This window comes from Mixophyes fleayi, chromosome 4, assembly GCF_038048845.1.
Source record: "Mixophyes fleayi isolate aMixFle1 chromosome 4, aMixFle1.hap1, whole genome shotgun sequence".
NCBI classification, from domain to species: Eukaryota; Metazoa; Chordata; class Amphibia; order Anura; family Limnodynastidae; genus Mixophyes; species Mixophyes fleayi.
Genome location: NC_134405.1, coordinates 201,475,283 through 201,498,034, shown reverse-complemented (window position 1 = coordinate 201,498,034; position 22,752 = coordinate 201,475,283). Strand labels below are relative to the sequence as shown.

The window sequence follows — 22,752 nt, the reverse complement described above, 5'->3', positions numbered from 1 at the left end:
AACAGAAATAGAAATGTCAGGCAGGAAACTTCTATTGTTGGGTGGAAACAATATTCTATTTTTGAAAGATTGAGTTTGAGTTGACGAGAGGACATCCAAGATGAAATGGCAGAAAGACAGTCAGTAACACGAGACAACACAGATGGTGAAAGATCAGGAGAGGATAGATAAATTTGTGTATCATCCGCATAGAGATGATACTGAAATCCAAAGGAGCTTATTAGTTTTCCAAGAGAAGTGGTGTAGATAGAGAATAGCAGAGGACCTAGGACTGAGCCTTGCGGTACTCCAACTGATAAAGGTAGCGGAGTGGAGGTGGATCCAGAGAAATTAACACTGAAAGAGCGATTAGATAGGTAGAATGAGAACCAGGATAGGACAGTGCCTTCAAGACCTAGGGATTGTAGTGTATGTATGAGGAGAGAGTGGTCAACAGTGTCGAATGCAGCAGAGAGATCCAGGAGAATTAGAAGAGAGTAATCACCTTTAGTTTGAGCTGTGATCAGATCATTGACAACCTTAGTCAGCTCAGTCTGGAGTGTTGAGAGTGAAAGCCTGATTGAAGAGGATCAAATAGGTTGTTTGCAGAAAGGAACCGTGTGAGGTGAGTGTAGGTAATTCTCAAGAAGTTTGGAGGGGCATGGGAGTTGAGAGATGGGGTGGTAATTTGAGACAGAGTTTGAGTCATAATTTTATTTTTTTAGAATAGGAGTAATCACTGCTTTCTTGAACAGTGATGGATAGATACCGGTAGAGAGAGACAGATTACAGATTTTAGTTAGAGGTGGAATGAGCACTCGATAGAAGGACTTACCAATTTGTGAGGGTATGGGGTGAAGTGGAAAGGAGGTAAAGTAGGAAGATAAGAAGAGAGTAGAACCTTCCTCTTCATTTCATAGTGTCAGAGGGTGCTGGGAAGGAATTGAGCTGATTGGTAGAAGAGGGAGATGATACCATTTCAAATCTGATCTTATCTAACTTGTCCTTGAAATAAAAAGCAAGATTCTGGGCACTGATGGTAGTCGGAGGGTTTGGGATGGGAGGATTGAGAAGAGATTTTAATGTGTTAAAAAGGAATTGGGGTTAGAAGCCTGAGCATAGATGAGAGATTGAAAGTATGCTTGTTTAACAGTGTCCAGAGCACTTCGATAGCAGTGATAGATAGCAGTATATGTGTTGAAATTATTAGAGGTACAAGATTTACGCCAGTGACGTTCAGCTTTGCAAGAAAGTTTTTGTAGATTTTGTGTTATTTTAGTGTGCCATGGTTGATAACGAAGTCTGAAGAGTCGCAGGAGCCTCTTGATCAAGGGCAGTTGCTAGGGTATGGTGAAAATGAGGAACTGCCCTATCAGGGGTGGAGAGTGTAGAAATTGGGGAGAGAAAGTGTTGGAGAGAGGTGGAAAACTGTTGAAAATCAATAGAATTAATATCCCTGTGGGTATGAGGAGGCTTTGAAGAGTTTGACAGCAAGGAGGTTAAAGAACTGAGAGTGAGCGAGTAACTAATAAGGTGATGATCTGAGAGGAGGAAAGAAGTGTTAAGGAAATGAGAAACTGAGAATAGACTAGAGAAAATAAGATCAAGACAGTGGTGATCCTGATGAGTAGCCGGTTCAATCCACTGGGAGAGGTCAAGTGAGGAGGTTAGAGAGAGCAGTTTTGAAGCAGCATTGGAATGTGGATTAGCAATAGGGATGTTGAAATCACCCATGATGGTGGGGATGTCAGAAGATAGAAAGTAAGGGAGCCATGCAGAGAAATGTTCAAGACATTTTTTGTGGAGTTCAGGGGGGTGATAGATCACAGCGATACGCATAGAGAATGGGTTAAAAATCCTAGCAGTATGTACTTCAAAAGATGTTATCATAAGTGATGGGACATTTGGTAGGACTGTGAATGTGCACTGTGGGGAGCGAAGTAGTCCAACCCCACCTCCTTGTCTGCCTCCAGGTCTGGGAGTGTGGGTGAAATGGAGGCCACAATGTGAAAGGGCTGCAGGTGAGGCAGTGTGATTAGCCAGACACAGGTTATTATTATTATTATTTTCCTTTATAAAGCACCAACATATTATGTATCATTGAGGGTATATATCCTGTTTGGGCTGTGTGAACACATCATGCTGCTGCTGTGATCTCCACTTAAGGAATGTGCGGCCACCCTGTGCCACCCACACACTGTTCTATACCTACCCTATAGTGTATGTACTGTTTAGTGATACCATAAGCATTCTATGAGTTGTGCTGTCTCACACAACATTACTTCTTGATGTTGTGTTGTGCTGTAGCACTTTCTGATTTCTTTGATTTTCTTTAGAGGCTTAAAAAAATCATGGTTAGTAATTGCTAAAGGCTAATTAGTTATAAGGGAAGCTAAGAAGTGGGTGTGAGATAGATGGGAATTAATGCTGCTTCAGTAGAACCTATACAGCAAAGCACATACAGTGGATCATCATTTAAAATCAGTTCACCAGCTTGTACAGGGTGTCTTAAAATGTTGGGAGTGTTCCTCATACCAGTGTTTCTCATACCTATTCGGTGTAACAAATCCTTATGTACTTCATTACTTTCCTCTTACCTTGGATCTTCACACCTCTACAGCCCTTCAGCAACATATATAGTCAAGCCTGGAAAAGCCATATAAGCCCAAGTGTAGGGTGGCAGTTAGCAATTCAAAATTTAATTTTCTTCTGCTAGGGGTAGATGGTGGGGTGCACAGGCCTGTCGTCATGGAAAATACAGGATAACCTTGGTGGCCTTTTTTAGGGGTTACATATACAAATCGACCATAAAGGACCATTTTGCAAACATAACCACCATCCTTTTTCTAAGCATTAGTTAGAAGCACTGTGTTTACTTTTCCTGCATTATCCCCCATCTTTCTAGATGTATGCAGTCCTGCTTTTTACACTACTCGTTCAGACGCTTTTGTCAGCCTGATATGGCAATGGGGGCCTAGTGTAAACAGTTAGAGAGTGTATCTAGCCAACATTAGATTTAGGATAGGAGACAATAGACACAGAATAGGGGTTATTGTTAATAATAAACCCCTTAACATCTATGTCGTACATATAATCCCTTAAAAAACTTCTGTAATTACTTGCAGAATTATTTTGAAATACTGGTAGATCTACTTATTTTATAAAGATGTGATATGGTGAAGATTCGGACTATTGGATGGTAGCATTGGCATCTAAATCCAGGCCTATGCATAGCTGTACACTGCATAAATCTCATTTTAATTAACGTTATATGATATCCTCCACTTATACTGTACCTCAATATTTCTGATAAACACTCTCATATTATCCACAAATACTCATTTTTTATTTATGTTAGATGTGTGAAGACATTACAAATGACGAAGCAATGTAGAGGATGGAACAGCATGGAAAGTTGGATACCTTGTCAGGATCATTTGCAGTGATGGTAAGATTTGCCACTGGAACTCGGACAGAGGAATGTTCCTCTATCTCTCCAGTGAAGTTTTCTGCAGGGTCATCCTTGAAATTGCAGTCAGTCACTTCACACTTGTAAAACTGGGGTTTATTGTCATTGATATCTAAAATACGGATTGTAACATTTGTGGGGGTATAAGCAAACTCCCCATTGACATTTATCTGCTTTTCTGTTGCCTGTGTGGAAGAAATGGATTCATTAAAAACATATTTTTTTTAAACTGTATAGTATGAAGGTTCAAGTAATATGCTCATACAACCTATCTGTAACAAAACATGTCAATTACAAAGTTGATAATATTCAAAAAGACAGAAAAATAAATCAAACATTTATTTTACATAAAATGTAGGATATGAAACAGTTTGAAAGATCACATAATAATATAAGCTAATGAATTTCCCCAGTGTCCATTATAAATATCCAGTATCCTGTTCAAGACAAAATAAAAGCAATAGAAGAAGAACAACAATCTCTTACTGTATAGGGAAGCAGGGAAGTAGTAACAAGGTGTCTGTGGGGTGTCTTGTTACTACTTCCCTGCTTGACAGCAGTCCTGTGTCTGCACAAGTTGGGGGAATATAGGTGCTTAATAAACCTTACATCTGCCTATTTGGCCAAATATTCCACGTTGCCTAGTCAGCGATCAAAGATGAATTTGGCCCACATCCTAAATGAGGTTGGGAGTGAGAAGCTAACAATTGGGCACATGTGAAAATCTGCAATCAAAAATTGTTTGAGATGTGAGATTTCTCATACTATCTGGTACGCAGTCTCTATTATTTGCATGTATATGGTTGGTCCATCACTTGATTCTGGGATCTTGGTCCCGTACACCTTATAGAGCCCTGGTGGTTTATGGTGTATTATCCCCATTATATGCAATTTTTTAGTACGGTGTTACACTATGTTTGCTCTTTCCATATTGATTTGCTGATCCATGGAGACTTGGAGGATTATGAACACAGCAGAAGCTACTCCACTCTCTCTGTGAAACCCACTGCTGATTACCTCACGGTACGCATGTTATTACTTATTCCCACCTTTTTAATTGATATTACACTATGAGGCGCCTTGCCTGTTTTTTGTTTCAGCAATTTCCATAGTCCGGACTGACCATCTGGTTTCAGGCTTCCAAGGCTGCCACTCATACAGGAGTCAAGTGATATTTGATGTGGACTTTTTGGTTTGGGACTGATTGTATGTACATGTTTTATTGAGACTTTTGTCCTGATACGTACGCTGTGGTGACTAGCGCCACATATATCTTTTTGCTCACTATAGATATATATATATGATCAAAAAACAAACATAGGCAGAAAGGGCGCTCATGGTGTAGTAATTAATGTACAATCACTGAAACTATTGAATGACAGCAGTGTACATTTTTCAAATAAAAATAAAGCCTTTCTGTCAAATGCTCGATAGATGTGCTACGGGCAGAACCCTCAGCTCTCACTTAAAATCACATTATCTGTGAAGGAAATACACATTGAGCAGACAACCGCCCATTTGTGAAATCTTTTAAAACAGGCATTTTTTATTTTAAACAAGATTAAAGACCCTTACAAAAGGTAGCATAACAACATTGCTTATCTGAGTCCACAATGATGTTGATAACAAGGAGGAACACTTGAAGCTGTCCTGATCAGCAGGTGTGACTCCCCCCCAAGTGTGTGTATATCATCAACATCATCAACATTTATTTATATAGCGCCAGCAAATTCCGTAGCGCTTTACAATTGGGAACAAACACTGATAAGACAATACTGGGTAATACATACAGACAGAGAGGTAAGAGAACTCTGCTCGCAAGCTTACAATCTACAGGACAATGGGAGTTAGATATATATATATATATATATATATATATATATATATGTATATATATATATAAATATGTGTATATATATATATATATATATATATATATATATATATATTTATTGGTAATGGCAGTTTAGGGGCGGGCCACAATGACACCATTCACATAGCCCCTCCCCACACACGCCCACTTGCCCCGTCATCTCATTTTGCTAGATACACACAGATATGCAGTGTGAAGGATAAGCGCTAACAACTGTCTTTTTTGTTTTGCATACATATATGGGCATTTATATTGCCATGCAGCTGCTACCATATATAATATGGGATATACCGAGCGCGAGCTTGATTTTTTTCTGGCTTTCTGTCAAAATATTGCCTTATTGTCATAGCACCTGTCCATCAAGTCTATTTAAGGCACATTTGGGTGTGGCTCACAAGCCAGCCCTTGCTAGATGTAAACCCCTATACCTGGGAGGTGAGTGCATCTGATTTTAACTGCATTTTAATGGTGTTTAAATTAGAGATGCTCACTGACCCCCATGTTTTTGTTTTGGTTTTGGATCTGGATTATCGTCGTGTTTTGGTTTTGGTTTTGCCAAACCGCCCTTGCGTGTTTTGGTTTTGGTTTTGGTTTGGTTTGGGTTTGTTTTGCAATTTTGTTTAAAAATCAATGTTTTTGGGCATAAAATAACCTAATTTAGTGCTCCACCTGTTTCTTGGATAAGTAAGGTAATTCTAAAGCTAATAAATTAGGAAGAAAACAGTTTAATCCCTGGTAGGCCGTCCTTAATTCTGCACACAAACCTGATTGTCTTCCTCTTCATCTATGCATATTGGCAATGCAGCCATCGTCCTTGGGTGTATATTACACCCTACACTTATAGTTAAATATATAAAGAAATGGACAAAGGCAGTTTGGTTCCTGTCTCTCTAGGCCCCCTCCACTTGTAGAAAATACTAAAAAATTCAGCCGTTATAGACTGTACAATATAAATTGAAATGGACAAAGGCAGTTTGGTTTCAGTCTCTATAGCCCCCCCCCCCTCCACTTGTAGTTGAATAGAAAAAAAGCAGCCTGCATAGACTGTAGAGATACAATATAAAAAGAAATGGACCAAGGTAGTTTGGTGGCTGTCTATGACCCCCCCGCCCCTCCACTTGTAGTTGAATAGAAATAAAGCAGCCTGCATAGACTGTAGAATTAGAATATAAAAAGAAAAGGACCAAGGTAATTTGGTGGCTGTCTATGATCCCCCGCCCTCCACTTGTAGTTGAATATAAAAAAAGCAGCCTGCATAGACTGTAGAATTAGAATATAAAAAGAAAAGGACCAAGGTAATTTGGTGGCTGTCTATGACCCCCCGCCCTCCACTTGTAGTTGAATATAAAAAAAGCAGCCTGCATAGACTTTAGAATTAGAATATAAAAAGAAATGGACCAAGGTAATTTGGTGGTTGTCTATGACCCCCCTGCCCTCCACTTGCAGTTGAACAGAAAAAAAGCAGCCTGCATAGACTGTAGAATCAGAATATAAAAAGAAATGATCTAAGGTAGTTTGGTGGCTGTCTATGACCTCCCCGCCCTCCACTTGTAGTTGAATAGAAAAAAAGCAGCCTGCATAGACTGTAGAAATAGATTATAACAATTAATGGACACAGGCAGTTTGGTATCTGTCTGCATCAGACCCCCTCTCCACTAGGAGTAAAATAGAAAACTATTCAGCCGTTATAGAGTCTAGAATATAAATAGAAATTGAGAATTTGGTATCTGTCTGCATCATAATCATCAACATCATCATTAGTGCCCTCGTCGCCTACACAAATCTCCCCCTCATCCTCTTCTAATTCCAAAGTGGCATCCTCAATTGGTGTATCACCGGCTACACTCGGGCTGTTAAGGTACACATCAGCAGAACTGCTGAAAGGACCCTTCTTTATGGGTACACTGTCACTAACAGAATGCTCACGATTAGACATACCACTGTTGGATGGACTCTCCACAGGGATTGTTGTCATTTCTGATTCAGAGCATACATTCTCCTCTAATGCCTTACTGTTTTCTTGCAGCATGGCTTTGACGTGTAACAGTAGTTGTGCCCCACTTTTAGACTCCAAATTACTTGGTCTTGCTTGGTCACGAGTGACCGTACAAGAAGAAGGCTCAGTAACATTTTTGGATCTGCCACTAATAGAGGAAAGCAAAGGCCTCATTCTCTCTTTGCCACTGCGTGTGTAGAATGGCATGTTGGCAATTTTTTTTTATGGGCACTTAACTTTTCCTCAGTTACACTTCTTTTTCGCTTCAACACTGTAAATTTTTTTGGGGTATGTGTTTTTTTGCCTGATTTCAAAAGACTATGTAGTTTGAGATCGCCTTTCCCAGATGACCTTTTGACAGCCAGAAAAATGAATGCAAAAGAATGGGGAACACCCCAAAAAGCACTTGGAGTGCCAGAAATTGAACAAAAAAACCCCCTCTTCTATCCTCCTCTTACTGCTGTAACAACTGGTATTAAGATTAGAATGGTATTGAATAGAAACAATAATGTGTCCAATTACTCCTCTGTCCCTGCGCTGATATAGCCTGTGTGACCTAACCCTGCTTTCTCCCTCTGTCAAATGGCGATGGATTGCTGTGGAGGCTGGTATTTATGCTTTTCAAATCTCGTGAGAACCAAGCTCAGAAATACGAATACGTCACAATGACGTTTTGCCTTGATTTCGATTCCAAAAGGGCGGGAGAGTACCGAGCGTGCTCGGCTCGGTACTCGGATAGGCTAAATTCGGATGAAATCGGATCTCGGGGAACCGAGCCCGCCCATCTCTAGTTTAAATCATATAGGTCATTGTAGGACCTACATATAATGAAGTGCTCTTGACGCTGGGATGCACGCTTAAAGTTTTGATCAAAATATGAACTAATACCTCATGTTTTCATGTTGCTAGATACACACAGATATGCAGTGTGAAGGATAAGCGCTGACAACTGTCTTTTTTTATTGTATACATATATGGGCATTTATATCGCCATGCAGCTGGTCCCATATACAACATGGGATATACTGAGCACAGGCTTATTGCCATGCAGCTGGTACCATATACATTATGGGATATACTGAGCGCAGGCTTGTGTTTTCTCTGGTACTGTTTGACTGTAAGCAGCACACGCCAAATATATATATATACATATATTTCTTGCTTTTAAAATCCCAAGTGTGTCAATCTGAATGCAATTGTGTAAGGGGCAGTATCAGTGACACCTGAACTATTTAGTGGAGAGAAAGCAGGATGCTGTTTGAATGTGAGCAGCACATCCGAAATAAAAAAATCTTGCTTTTTAAATCCAAAGTGGTAGGAGCGTGGCCTGGTCACTGAAGAGAGGGTTGCATCTCTACTGTGCCCTCCTGAACTCTTACAACAATCTCCCAACATCGGGGTGTACCCCATTTCTAATTTACCTCTACCTCACTCTCTGGGGTCCCTGTACATTTCTAGACCCAGTAGACCTCTGCATGGAGTTGCCGAATGCTCCTGGATGCAAATTCGGGTCCATTGCCTACCACATGCTGCAAGCCTCACCCATACAGAGCCAGAGACTGGCTTCTACTGAACCCTGTGGTTACTTTAAGGGCACACTTAAACCGGGACATACCTCCTCTTATTTCGTCCCTGGAGCCAGAGATCCGACTACACTGCAGGGACTGACTGGTTGTGTTTCTCACTAGGAACCTGTTGCACCGGCGTGGCTGCCACATATTATCGTTTGGAGCATCAACTTGTAACTGACATCCAGCACAGAGGGCCCTACCCCAGCGAAAAGTGACTTCATTGCCTAACCTCCACGCAGCAAGGGAAAACAACCTATAACATGGCAAAATTACTACAGTTGAGAATCCCCTGGTGCTTCAATCTTCAGTCACCCTTCAAACATTGAGTAAACCAGTTACTGGTTTAATAGGTGATCCACCCCAATCTCCACAGCATTTCTGGCACACCCTGTGATACTAGTATTGCGATTTTCAATCAGCTCTCTCTCCAATTGAGTATAACATCTCCACCTGCTGGTGGAAAACAATATTGCACCTTGCTTTATTGGATAAACACAATCCAATTCAAACACCCAGAGCAGTGAACTATTGGAGTGACCTAGAAGTGGTCCAGAGTGTCATCAACTCCTTATCTCCCAAGCCGTTTGTATGGGATTCTTGCACCTATAAGCATCACTGTGATACCTAATACACCTATATTACTGACCTGACAATTGACATTGCGGATACCTCTTCACTGGTGTTATTGGAGTGACTTATTCTACGGCTGTTCTCACTTCCCTAACTGACAGACTTCTCTAATTTTGCTGCAAGCCCCCCTATTTACACACACTGCAGTTTCCTGTACACGCTATTTTTCAATGGTCTGCAACATATAAAAAGCTTGAATATCGCCTGACCGCATGAAAGATGGTTTCCAGTTAACTCACCAATGAGCCTTCCAATCATTCACCAGTGCATTTTCTCTAGGCATAATGCAGCTATGTAGTCAGTCAACCTGACCATGTTTATTGCATTTCTGTTCAACCTACAAAGTACTCTACGCTCTGGCATTCTGGACACTTATTAGGCCTTCTTCCATTTCGGCCATCATGGATCCTAAAATGATGAAGCCAGCCAAACTTACTTCATCTCTGCAATTTTTCAAACTTCAAGCTACTATATTGCCCGCTGGACTGTCCAAGAGTAAGGATGCACATGTTTGTGATTCTCTTCCACCCACTCCCCCACATGGCTCCCACATCATTTCTCTATACTATCCAGACATCCATGAATAAACTACATTTGCTGCAGCCTCACGCTGCACTAATTCTCTGATTACACAGGACATTGCAATTAGATAATTCTTTTAATTCCCTAATTTTTGCAATTTTACTCATAAATCCCAATGCTTACCAAAATATTTTTCATGACATTATCTTTAGGACTATATCATCCCTCAACCATCCTGCAACACACACCTCTGTCTACATTGCCCCATCATTACTTCACTCACCTCTAGTGAACAATCATGAACTCTTTTCCTATTTAAATTCAATAACTTTAACATCCTCAACCTGTCGCCAGAAACTAAAAAGGACACACAACTTACAATCATATTTCCTACCTTTCTTCCTCCCTGCTTCTATTAGCTGGTGATATATCACCTAATCCAGGTCCCCCTCACTTCTCCCACACACATATATCTAAACACTACAGAAATCCAGCAAATCTCAAAAGCATCACCTGTCTTCCCTCTCTTCCAAAGTCCTTTAAATGTGCCCTATGGAAAGCACGCTCTGTTTGTAACAAACTTACCTCTGCACACGATCTCTTCCTCTCAAACAACCTAAACCTTCTAGCAATAACAGAAACATAGCTCACGCAATCCGACACTGCCTCACCTGCAGCCCTTTCACATGGTGGTCTCCATTTCACCCACAACCCCAGACCTGGAGGCAGAAAAGGAGGGGGGTTGGACTACTTCTCTCCCCACAGTGCACGTTCACAGTTCTACCAAATGTCCCATCACTCAGGTTCACATCTTTTGAAGTACATGCTGTTAGGATTTTTAACCCGTTCTTTATATGTGTTGCTGTCATCTATCGCCCCCCTTAGTCCACACCAACAATTTCTTGAACACTTCTCTGCATGGCTCCCTCACTTCTTATCCTCTGACATCCCCACCATCATCACGGGTGATTTCAACATCCCGATTTCTAATCCACGTTCCAATGCTGCTTCCAAACTACTCTCTCTAACCTCCACACTTGACCTCTCCCAGTGGATTGAATCCGCTACTCATTAGGATGGCCACTGTCTTGATCTTGTTTTCTCTAGACTATGCTCAGTTTCTCATTTCCTTAACACTCCTTTCTCCCTCTCGGATCATCACCTTATTAGCTACTCACTCACCCGCAGTTCTTTACTCTCCCTTGTGTCAAACTCTTCCAAACCTCCTCACAACCGCAGGAATGTCAACTCTATCGTTCTTCAACAGTTTTCCACCTCTCTCCAACACCTTCACTCTCTTAATTTCTACATTCTCCTCCCCTGATCGGGCAGTACCTCATTTTCACCAAACCCTAGCAATTGCCCTTGATCAAGTGGCTCCAGCGACACTACATACTCCGCGTAGACTTCGTTGCCAACCGTGGCACACTAAAGTAACACAAACTCTACAAAAACTTTCTCGGAAAGCAGAACGTCACTGGCGTAAATCTTGCACCTCTAATGATTTCATCACATATACTGGTATCTACCACTCCTATAGAAATGCCACGAACCCTGCAAAGCAAACATACTTCCAATCTCTCATCTATGCTCAGGCTTCTAACTCCAAATGCCTTTTTAACACATTTAAATCTCTTCTGAATCCTCCCGCCCCAAATCCTCCAACTACCATCTATGCCCAGGATCTTGCTTCCTATTTCAAGGACAAAATAGATAAGATCACACTTGAAATGGTATCATCTCCCTCGACAAGCAATCAGCTCAATTCCTTTGTAGCACCCTCTAACACTCTCTCTTTATTTGATCCCACAAATGAAGAGGAAGTTTCTACTCTGTTCTCTTCTTCCTACTCGACCTCCTGTCCTCTTAATTCCATTCCCTCACAAATTAGTAGGTCCCTGTCTCCTGTGCTCAGTCCCCCTCTAACTAAAATCTGTAATCTATCTCTTTCTACTGGTATTTTTCTATCACTATTCAAGCATGCAGTGATTACTCCCATTTTAAAAAAACAAAATTCTGACCCTAACTCTCTCACAAATTACCGCCTAATCTCTCAGCTCCCATGCCCCTCCAAACTTCTCGAGAGAATTGTCTACACTTGCCTCTGTTAGGAACCCCTCCAGCCAGCACAACACAACCCAGAGTCTACTCTGCCAGTCAGGTGTTCACTGGAGCCCCTGATGGTGGGGACAGACTGGGCCGCAGACTGACAGAGGGTCGTGAAGTGTGTACCGGCTGGGGAGAACCCAGGCAAGAAGAGTCAGGTCCACGCAGATGTCAAAGGCCGGCAGCAGGTAACAGTAATGATGAACAAGCTGAGGTCAGAGGTCACAGGCAAAGTAGTAGAACGGGTAAACAAGCCAAGGATCAGGGTCACAGGAAACACAAGCGAAGTCCAATACGAAGCCAAGGGTCATACACGGGAAGTCAAACGTAGAAACAGGATACAGGGACTGGAACAAGCAGGTCAGCAGACTGGAGCACAGAAGCTATAACCGGCAATGAGGCAGCAGACCTCATTGCCTTAAGTACAGACACAGACCAATCAGCAGTTGAACACACTCCTGCAGGCTAATTTACTAGTATCCAGCAGGGCCAATCAGGGCTTGCCCCTGACCTACACAGTTGCAGGCTAATGCCTGTTAATAAGCCTAATCAGCCCACAGGCTGCCTGCTATGCGCATGCGCCCGGCTACCAGCACCGCCGGGACGCAGCGCTAGTGTACTAGCGTCTGGCCGTTGCCCTGGTAACGGCCGGACAGGAAGAGGAAATGACGTCCCGGTCATCAAGGTGACGGCCGGGACGCTGGGGCGCATGAGAAGCGAGCCGCGGCGGCTGTGAGTACCGCCGCGGCTCGTGACAGTACCCCCCCCTTGAGGAGGGGTCAAGGGACCCCGACACCCAGGTTTTCTTGGAAATTTCCTGAAGAATTCCTTCAATTGTTTGGGAGCATGGAGTTGTCTCCGCGGAACCCAAGAGCGTTCTTCTAACCCGCGGTTCCTCCACTGTACCAAAAAGTGCACCTGTCCTTGCACTTTTTTGGAATCCAAGATTTTCTGAACACTGTACCTCTGTGGCTTGCCTGAAGACTGGGCTTGAGCTGGATAAAGAACTGGTTTCAACAGAGAACAATGAAATGTGTTTGGAATTCTTAACGAGCCCGGAATTTTTAACCTAAATGCAACAGAGTTCACCTGCTTGATGATGGGAAACGGCCCGATGAATTTAGGGCCCAACTTCTTGCAAGGTTGCTTCAGCCTGATATTTTTTGTAGACAGCCAGACTTTCTGGCCAACCTTAAGAGAGCAGGGGGTACGGTGTCGGTCCGAAATTTTTTTTGCAACAAGTGAGGCTTGTTTTAAAGATGAATGTACTTTCTTCCAGACAACTCTGAGATCCCTGGCAGTGGAACGGATCTCCTGAATACCAACGGACTGGAGTGAATACAAAGAGTTAGATCTGGGGTGGAAACCATAATTGTAAAAGAACGGAGAGGTTTTCGTGGATGAGTGACAGGAGTTGTTACAGGCAAATTCTGCCCAGGGCAACAAGGAGGACCAGTTGTCATGGAACTCCGATATGTAGCATCGCAAGAACTTCTCCAAGGACTGGTTAACCCTTTCAGTCTGCCCATTTGACTGAGGGTGGTATGCAGATGATAAACTGACCTTGATTCCCAGGAGGGTACAGAATGATCTCCAGAACTGCGCTATGAACTGGGAACCCCGATCGGAGACGATGTCTGTAGGGAGTCCATGGAGGCGGAAAATGTGTTGAATGAACAAGATTGCCAAATCTCGAGCAGTAGGAAGCCTAGTGAGTGGAATGAAATGCGCCATCTTGCTGAACCGGTCTACCACGACCCAAATGGTATTGTGTCCCGCAGAGGGTGGCAGATCGACTATAAAGTCCATGGACAGATGTGTCCAAGGTTTACCAGGGGCGGCCAACGGAACTAACTGACCTACCGGGCGAGTCCTGGGAACTTTGTTCCTGGCACAAACTTCACAGGACCGGACGTGACTCTTGACGTCAGCAGACAGAGACGGCCACCATACAGTACGGGAAAGGATTTCCAGTGTTTTGTAGACTCCAGGATGCCCAGCAGTCCGACTGTTGTGTGCCTCAGCAAGGACTGTCTTCCTTAGATGAACTGGGACAAACAAACATCCTGCCGGAGTGTTATCAGGAGCCAACCTCTGGAACCTTTGTAAGGTACAGCTCAAATCTTGAGTTAATCCGGCATGAATCATAGACATAGGAACAATAGGCTCTGAGCAGGTGACCGGAGCATGATATGCCAGGAAACTTCTAGACAGGGCGTCCGCTTGAATATTTTTGGAACCAGGACGATAGGTGATAATAAAGTTGAACCGAGTGAAGAACAGCGACCACCGAGCCTGTCGGGGGTTCAGACGTTTGGCTGACTGTATATACTGTAAGATTTTATGATCCGTTATAACGGAGATCTGGTGTGCAGCGCCTTCCAACCAGTGCCGCCATTCCTCAAAGGCCCATTTAATTGCCAGCAATTCTCGGTTTCCCACGTCATAGTTGGTTTCCGCTGATGAGAACTGACGGGAAAAAAAGGCACATGGATGTAAGCGGTGGGTCTGGGGGTCTTTTTGTGACAAGACGGCCCCAGCACCGACGTCAGACGCATCTACCTCAAGAACAAACGATACCCTAGGATCCGGGTGTCTGAGAACCTGAGCAGACACAAAAGCTTTCTTCAGGGTTTTGAATGCATTTATTGCCTGTTGTGACCAAACAGTTGGATCACCTCCTTTGCGGGTCAAGGTGACGATAGGAGCCACGATATCAGCAAAGCCGCCAATAAACCTCCTGTAGTAATTGGCGAATCCCAGGAATCTCTGGACCGCCTTGAGGTTATTCGGTTGTATCCAATCCAGAATTGCTTGGACCTTGGTTGGGTCCATGGAGAAACCTTCTGAGGAGATTAGATAACCGAGGAAGGATACCTTCTGAACCTCGAACTCGCATTTCTCGAGTTTAGCGTAGAGGTGATGTTCCCGTAATTTCTGTAGGATTTGTCTGACATGACCCTGGTGCACAGACAACGATTTTGAATATATGAGGATGTCATCTAAGTAAACAACAACAAAGTGTCCCAGGAACTCACGTAACACCTCATTAATCAAGTCCTGAAATACGGCAGGAGCATTACTAAGGCCAAACGGCATGACCAGGTATTCGTAATGGCCCGAGAGCGTGTTGAAAGCCGTCTTCCACTCATCACCTGCTCTAATACGTATGAGATTATAGGCCCCACGAAGATCAATTTTTGTGAAGATAGTGGCTCCTCTTAATTGATCAAAAAGAACGGAGATGAGGGGAAGGGGGTAGGTGTTCTTAACCGTAATAAGGTTCAGCCCTCGATAATCGATACAGGGTCTGAGTCCACCATCCTTCTTGGGTACAAAGAAACACCCCGCTCCTACTGGGGACTTGGATGGCCTGATGAAGCCCTTCTCCAAGTTTTCGTCAATATACTCCTGCATGGATTTGGTCTCTGGACCAGATAGAGGATACAAGCGTCCCTTGGGTAATTTAGAGCCCGGAATGAGCTCAATGGCACAGTCGAAATTGCGGTGCGGTGGTAGTGTGTCAGCAGCCTTTTTGGAGAAAACATCCCAATAGTCATGATACTGAGAAGGGAGCTGCTCCGGAATAGACTGAATAATACGTAGAGGTAGTGTCAAGCAAGACTGTGTACAATGGGGGCTCCACTGGACAATTTCTCCTTTTGCCCAATCCATGACGGGGTTATGGCAGAATAGCCAAGGGTGGCCCAGAATTAAAGGAACCGAAGGACATTCGATAAGACGTAAGACTATGGATTCCGAATGGAGAGCGCCAATGTTCAACTGTAATGGTGGGGTCTCCCAAGTAATCTTGCCGCCTGGCAACGGACTACCATCTAAGCCACATACCGTAATGGCAGATTGGAGTTTAATCCGCGGAATACCAGCAGAGCGGGCAAACTCGATGTCAAGGAAGTTGCCAGCAGCTCCACTGTCAATGAAGGCTGATAGTTTCGTAGAACGAGCACTGAATGTGAGCTGTGCAGGGACCAATAGTGCATTTTTCTGGGAGACAATTTGTAGACCTAAGTGAACTCTCCCCTCGTTCCTTAGGCATGCTCGTTTCCCGACTTGTTTGGGCAAGAACGGGAGAAGTGGCCTCTTGCGCCACAATATAAACATAAGCCTTGTGACCGTCTCCTGTCTCTCTCCTCAGAGGAAAGACGGTATGCTCCCAATTGCATTGGTTCCTCACCATCCTGGGAGATAGGAACGAAGGCGGATGGAGGTGATGACGTTTCCTTTTCAGTTTTCCGCTCTTTATATCTCCTGTCAATTTTAATGGAGAGGTGCATCAGATCCTCCAGAGAGCTAGGAGACGGGTATTGCACCAGCGAATCTTTAATCTGTTCAGATAGGCCGACACGGAACTGATTACGTAAGGCAGGGTCGTTCCATCCACTGTCAGGTGACCATCTACGGAATTCCGCGCAGTATTCTTCTGCCGACCGCCTGCCTTGTTTCAAGGACCATAGGTGAGCTTCCGCGGAGGCCACTCGATCCGGGTCATCATACAGTAAACCCAATGCCTCAAAGAAGGAGTCTACGGACTGCATGGCCGGACTGGTCTGTGGCAAAGAAAACGCCCAGGACTGGGGGTCACCCTGTAGAAGGGAAATAATAATCCCAACTCGTTGCTGCTCTGAACCGGAGGAGCGGGGTCTCATCCGAAAATAGAGCTTGCAGCTCTCCCTGAAGTTCTGAAACAAAGTTCTATTTCCGGAGAACCGATCCGGTAAATTCATTTTGGGCTCACAGATGGGATCTGGAGGAGATTGTGAAGCTTTTGTGGCTTCTTCTTGAACAGACATACGCTCAGCCAATCCCTGCATCATCTGATACAAAGACTCAACATGGCCTGCTAGGGTTTGTGCCGGAGACGGTGTGGATCCACTTGCATCCATCCAAATCTTGTCTCCGTGAGTGGGCCGGTTATAATGTTAGGAACCCCTCCAGCCGGCACAACACAACCCGGAGTCTACTCTGCCAGTCAGGTGTTCACTGGAGCCCCTGATGGTGGGGACAGACTGGGCCGCAGACTGACAGAGGGTCGTGAAGTGTGTACCGGCTGGGGAGAACCCAGGCAAGAAGAGTCAGGTCCACGCAGATGTCAAAGGCCGGCAGCAGGTAACAGTAATGATGAGCAAGCTGAGGTCAGAGGTCACAGGCAAAGTAGTAGAACGGGTAAACAAGCCAAGGATCAGGGTCACAGGAAACACAAGCGAAGTCCAATACGAAGCCAAGGGTCATACACGGGAAGTCAAACGTAGAAACAGGATACAGGGACTGGAACAAGCAGGTCAGCAGACTGGAGCACAGAAGCTATAACCGGCAATGAGGCAGCAGACCTCATTGCCTTAAGTACAGACACAGACCAATCAGCAGTTGAACACACTCCTGCAGGCTAATTTACTAGTATCCAGCAGGGCCAATCAGGGCTTGCCCCTGACCTACACAGTTGCAGGCTAATGCCTGTTAATAAGCCTAATCAGCCCACAGGCTGCCTGCTATGCGCATGCGCCCGGCTACCAGCACCGCCGGGACGCAGCGCTAGTGTACTAGCGTCTGGCCGTTGCCCTGGTAACGGCCGGACAGGAAGAGGAAATGACGTCCCGGTCGTCAAGGTGACGGCCGGGACGCTGGGGCGCATGAGAAGCGAGCCGCGGCGGCTGTGAGTACCGCCGCGGCTCGTGACAGCCTCACACACTTTCTTATATCAAACAACCGATTGGATCTTCTTCAGTCAGGCTTTTGCTCTCAGCACTCCACAGAGACTGCGCTGACCAAGGTTGTGAATGATTTGATCACAGCAAAAAGTAAAAACCATTACTCTCTTCTAATTCTCCTGGATCTCACTGCTGCATTTGACACTGTTGACCACACTCTCCTCATACAAACGCTAAAATCCCTAGGTCTTGAAGGCACTGTCCTATCCTGGTTCTCATCTAACCTATCTAATCGCTCTTTCAGTGTTAATTTCTCTGTATCCACCTCTGCTCCGCTTCCTTTATCAGTTTGAGTACCACAAGGCTCAGTCATAGGTCCTCTGCTATTCTGTATCTACACCACTTCTCTTGGAAAACTAACAAGCTCCTTTGGATTTCAGTATCATCAATATGCGGATTATACACAAATCTATCTATCCTCTCCTGACCTTTCACCATCTGTGTTGTCTCGCGTTACTGACTGTCTTTCTGCTATTTCATCTTGGATGTCTTCTCGTCAACTCAAACTCAATCTTTCAAACACTGAATTAATAATATTCCCACCCAAAAACAAAAGCTTCCTGCCTGACATTTCTATTTCTGTTGATAACATGACCATAAATTCCACCACGCAAGCTCACTGCCTAGTTGTTAACCTTGACTCACAACTATCATTTATTCCCCACATCAACTCCCTATCTAAATCATGTTACATACATCTAAAGAACATTTCCAGAATACGCACATATCTCACACAAGACACCGCAAAAAACCTTAATTCATGCACTCATCCTCTCCCGCATCGACTATTGAAATTCCCTCCTTACTGGTCTTCCCAAAGTCAGACTTGAACCCCTACAATCTATTATGCACGCAGCGGCTAGATTGAATTTCCTTGCAAACCGTTCTTCCTCTGCTGAGCCACTCTGTCAGTCTCTACATTGGTTGCCTGTATTTCAACGAATCCAATATAAAATTCTTCTACTAACATACAAGGTGGTCAACAAAATTGCACCGACAAACATTTCCTCACTTGTCTCAAAATATCTCCCTTCTCAACACCTTCATCCTGCACAAGATCTGCGTCTCTCTTCCACTCTCATCACATCCTCCCATTCTCAGTTACAGGACTTTTTTCGAGCTGCACCCACGTTTGTGGAATTCCCTCCCTCACACAGTAAGACTTTCCTCTAGTCTCCAAACCTTCAAGTGTTCTCTGACAACCCACCTCTTCAGACAAGCTTATGATATTCCTCAACCACCATCTTAATCTCCCCTATTACCAGCCTCTACACAGCTAACACAAGACAACAACCCTCTGACCAACATTGGTACACAAACAGCCCACTCAGTACTTTTACCTTTGCATTCTAGCTGGTCCAGTGTGCAATATGATGTAGCACATGCCCTTGTGTTTCAAACTCCCATTGTCCCATAGATTCTAAGCTTGTGAGCAGAGTTCACTTACCTCTCTGTCTGTATGTATTACCCACTATTGTTTTATTAATGTTTGTTCCCAATTGTAAAGCGCTACGGAATTTGCTGGCGCTATATAAATAAATGATGATGATGATGATGATGATGCTGCCACATACAAAACACAGGCAGAGTTGTAACACCGCCTCTAAACTTTCCAACTTTGTGTCCGAGCTCTTTCACAAGCTCCTTCCTGCAACGTCAGCTCACAACCTACTTATTGACCACATTCACAGGCTCCCTAAACAGAATTCTGGCCTAGAAGTTGCTTCGAAAGTCACGCTCCTGAGGGTACATTTCTTCAATAATAGTTATAGTTCTGAGAGCAGCCAGAACAACGCAGTCTGCAGAGTTTCTTGAGGGCCTCCTAACTCTTTCCAGATTTTTACTCTGCCACCATTACCAAGACGAGATAGTTTTCAAATCATTACAAAAGTGCTGAAAAATCATGAGATTTCGTGAAGATGGGGCATTCCTGTTAAGCTCATAATTCTGCTGTGGAGGATGGCCTTACTCTGCTAAAGTCCTGGAACATTTTGATCCCAGGGCTCCCAGGGTGCTTATCTCTAGAGAATGATCGAGAGTGGACAAAGACTGATTTTACACCCCAGCAATTTACACCTGATTCTTTCTGTCACCCAGATGTCACAACTGCATCTGTGACTTTCTCCTAATGCAGTTTTAGATTATAGCTGAACATTTTGCTATCAGGTATCTTGAAATACTTCCCATAGACGATCTGCATGTCTGTTTTTCCCATTATAAGTTCTGCACACTTGTTTTTTTTGTTTGGATCTCCCAGGGATTTAATTTAGTTTTTTATTACTTTTTAGCCATAATAGTAAGGTTAGGTTGTTATAGGTTGATTTGTCATAGCTTCTATCTTATTTTTTTATAATATACAATATGGGTGGTGACTTTTCATGTTTGAGCCATGCACCCGAAGCTACATATTTTGTTAGTTCCTCTTTTATTTTGGCAAACACTTTAACGCTGTTTTGGGTTATTTCACTTTTTTTCTTCCTAGTTGACTCTTTCTTCTTCGCACCCCCTTGGCCCCTTCCTGAACACAGTGCTCTCTCTGGCCCACACTGTCAGTCTACCACTCCTTGCAACATGCCCCATGGCACTCTTCTGCACACTTGTTACTAACTTCACTACTACCCATGGTCCCTATGACTAAATTTCTTTTGTTAAATCCACAAGGCCAGAATTTCCCTAACAAAAGACTTTTAGCTCTAGTGTCTTTCCATCAGTATATATACTTATATATAGTTGCAGTCCAAGAGACTAATTTTTGGGCTATAGCTCCCCTCCTCTTTTGGAATAACCACTTTCCAACCTGTTACACAGCCAATGGTCCTCCCAAATGTAATGGGGTCACTATCTTGGTTAATTCCAAGATTTCCTTTACACTTAAATCCAAAATTGAGGACAAATATGGAAGTTTCTTGATCCTTATAGGCTCCCTAGACAATAAAATAGTCCCCATTGTTTCTATCTATGCCCCGGATTCTAGGCAGATACTGTTCTTGAAAAGCATCTTTCAAGATATGGACAAACAAATCGAGGGTAGGCTAATCATTCTGGGAGACTTTAATATTGTAGCGGACCCCAAACTTGATAGATCTGCACTGCCACATCCCTGTCTGAACCCAGATCCTATGGACTTTTCCATGGCATTCGTGAAACTTCTTGTGGAGTATGGTCTGTATGACATCTGAAGGGTCAATGTCCTTGAGAAGAGATACTATGCACATTGCTCCTCTGTTCGCAATTCTTACTCACACATTGATCTAATCTTGTCTGACAAATGGACTCTACTGTCTGCTACTGTGGACCTGGAAACTCATCCACTTATTCCTCCCAGTCAATGGTACTGGTCTCAATATCTACTTATGCTGTTGGAAAACGGCACTTAAAGAGGCCCTGGCATTGTATACCCAAACTAATCGCCTGGATGACACTTCTATTTTTACTCTCTCATACTCTTAGAAGGCTGTAGTGCGAGGTATGGCCATTCTGATGGGCTCTCATATTAAAAAAAAGCAAATCTCAAAAATTACCTGGAGCCTAAACTCACTGTTCTTGTATCTCAAAACACATCCCGCCCTTCTAGGGAACTCAAGAAGAAGTTAACACAGGTATTACAAAAGCTTCTTATGCTCTGTTTAGAGCATTTTATGTGGTGGGTAACAGAGCAGGTAGGTTATTAGTTTGGAAGCTGAGGGGACAAATGCTCAAAACAGGATTAAACATCTCACTGACGATAAGGGTGGGAGGATTTCTAACCTGGAGATATAGCAAACATTTTTGCTAAAGATTATATAAATTTATATAACTTGAATGATTGCATGGACACCCCCAACTGCAGGTGAGTGACATTACCAATTTTCTGCATGATTTACATCTACCTGCATTGGACTTTGTCACTAGATTAGCTCTTAACTCCACATGAACCCAACTAGTGATGCAGAATATTATTAAAACCCTCCCAAAGGATAATTCGAACAGGTACTGATAGCTACATTAAATAATTTTAATTCCACCTTCCACACAGAATTAATCCCGATTTTTGAACAGTTGTATAATGCTGGTACAGAGAGAGGGAGCTTTCCACTGGAAATGTTGGAAATTGCAATCCATAAAATGTGGCCCTCCAATTTCAAGTACTGTTGGTGCAATTGCAATGAGGTTAGTAATGTCTTTCATCTGCCCAGTAGTTCAGACTCTGTGGACAGGACTATTCCACCTAGAGATATTACAAACCTAACACTTCCCTTCTCACCTGCACTGGCACTCCTTCACCACTTCTCCCCCCAAGTCTCATCTTGTGACAGATTTGTGATTGGCTTCATCGTTGCTCGAGCTTCCATAGCTCATTCTTGGATTCCACAGTCCCACCTCTTTACAAAATAATTTCTATGGTCTAATTTCATGATGGTACAGTGGAGTAAGGCATGCCAAGTGTCTCCATCTTCCCTTTAATAAAGTGGTTTATGTGGCATGAGTATACCACTGACAGGGTGGGACCCCTTCCCCCCATAACCAATTTACCCTGGTGTCATCCCAGCTTCATGTCAATTTGATTGAATCTCCCCAATCTACATCTGACTAGCTCTTTTTGGATTTTCTATATACCCTTTTGACCTCTCAATATTGTTGTTTCTATTGATGAAAATGATTATGCTGATTTTAATTGTGTTCACTTCCTACTATGTACCCCTTTTGCTTTGTTTACTATCTGTCCCTCTGTCCCTTTTTGCTTTCTGTACCCCCAATAATTGAAAAACTAAGTATTTCAATCTGAATGAAATTGTGTGATGGGCAGTACTAGTGGACAAAAAACAGGGGGCTGTTTGACTGTGAGCAGCACACTCCCCCCCCCTCCCCCCCAAAAAAGAGATTATTTTTTTCCCTTTTAA

General features: G+C 43.5%; 1 protein-coding gene across 1 annotated transcript in view; it reads right to left on the bottom strand.

Moving 5' to 3' along the window:
* The window catches only part of CDHR2 (cadherin related family member 2), a 185,834-nt gene that overhangs the window by 71,235 nt on the left and 91,847 nt on the right, over positions 1-22,752 (bottom strand). The window contains exon 12 of the mRNA XM_075209134.1: positions 3,403-3,633. Within this exon, the coding sequence (XP_075065235.1) occupies positions 3,403-3,633 (231 nt within the window). The remainder of the gene's footprint in view (positions 1-3,402; positions 3,634-22,752) is intronic.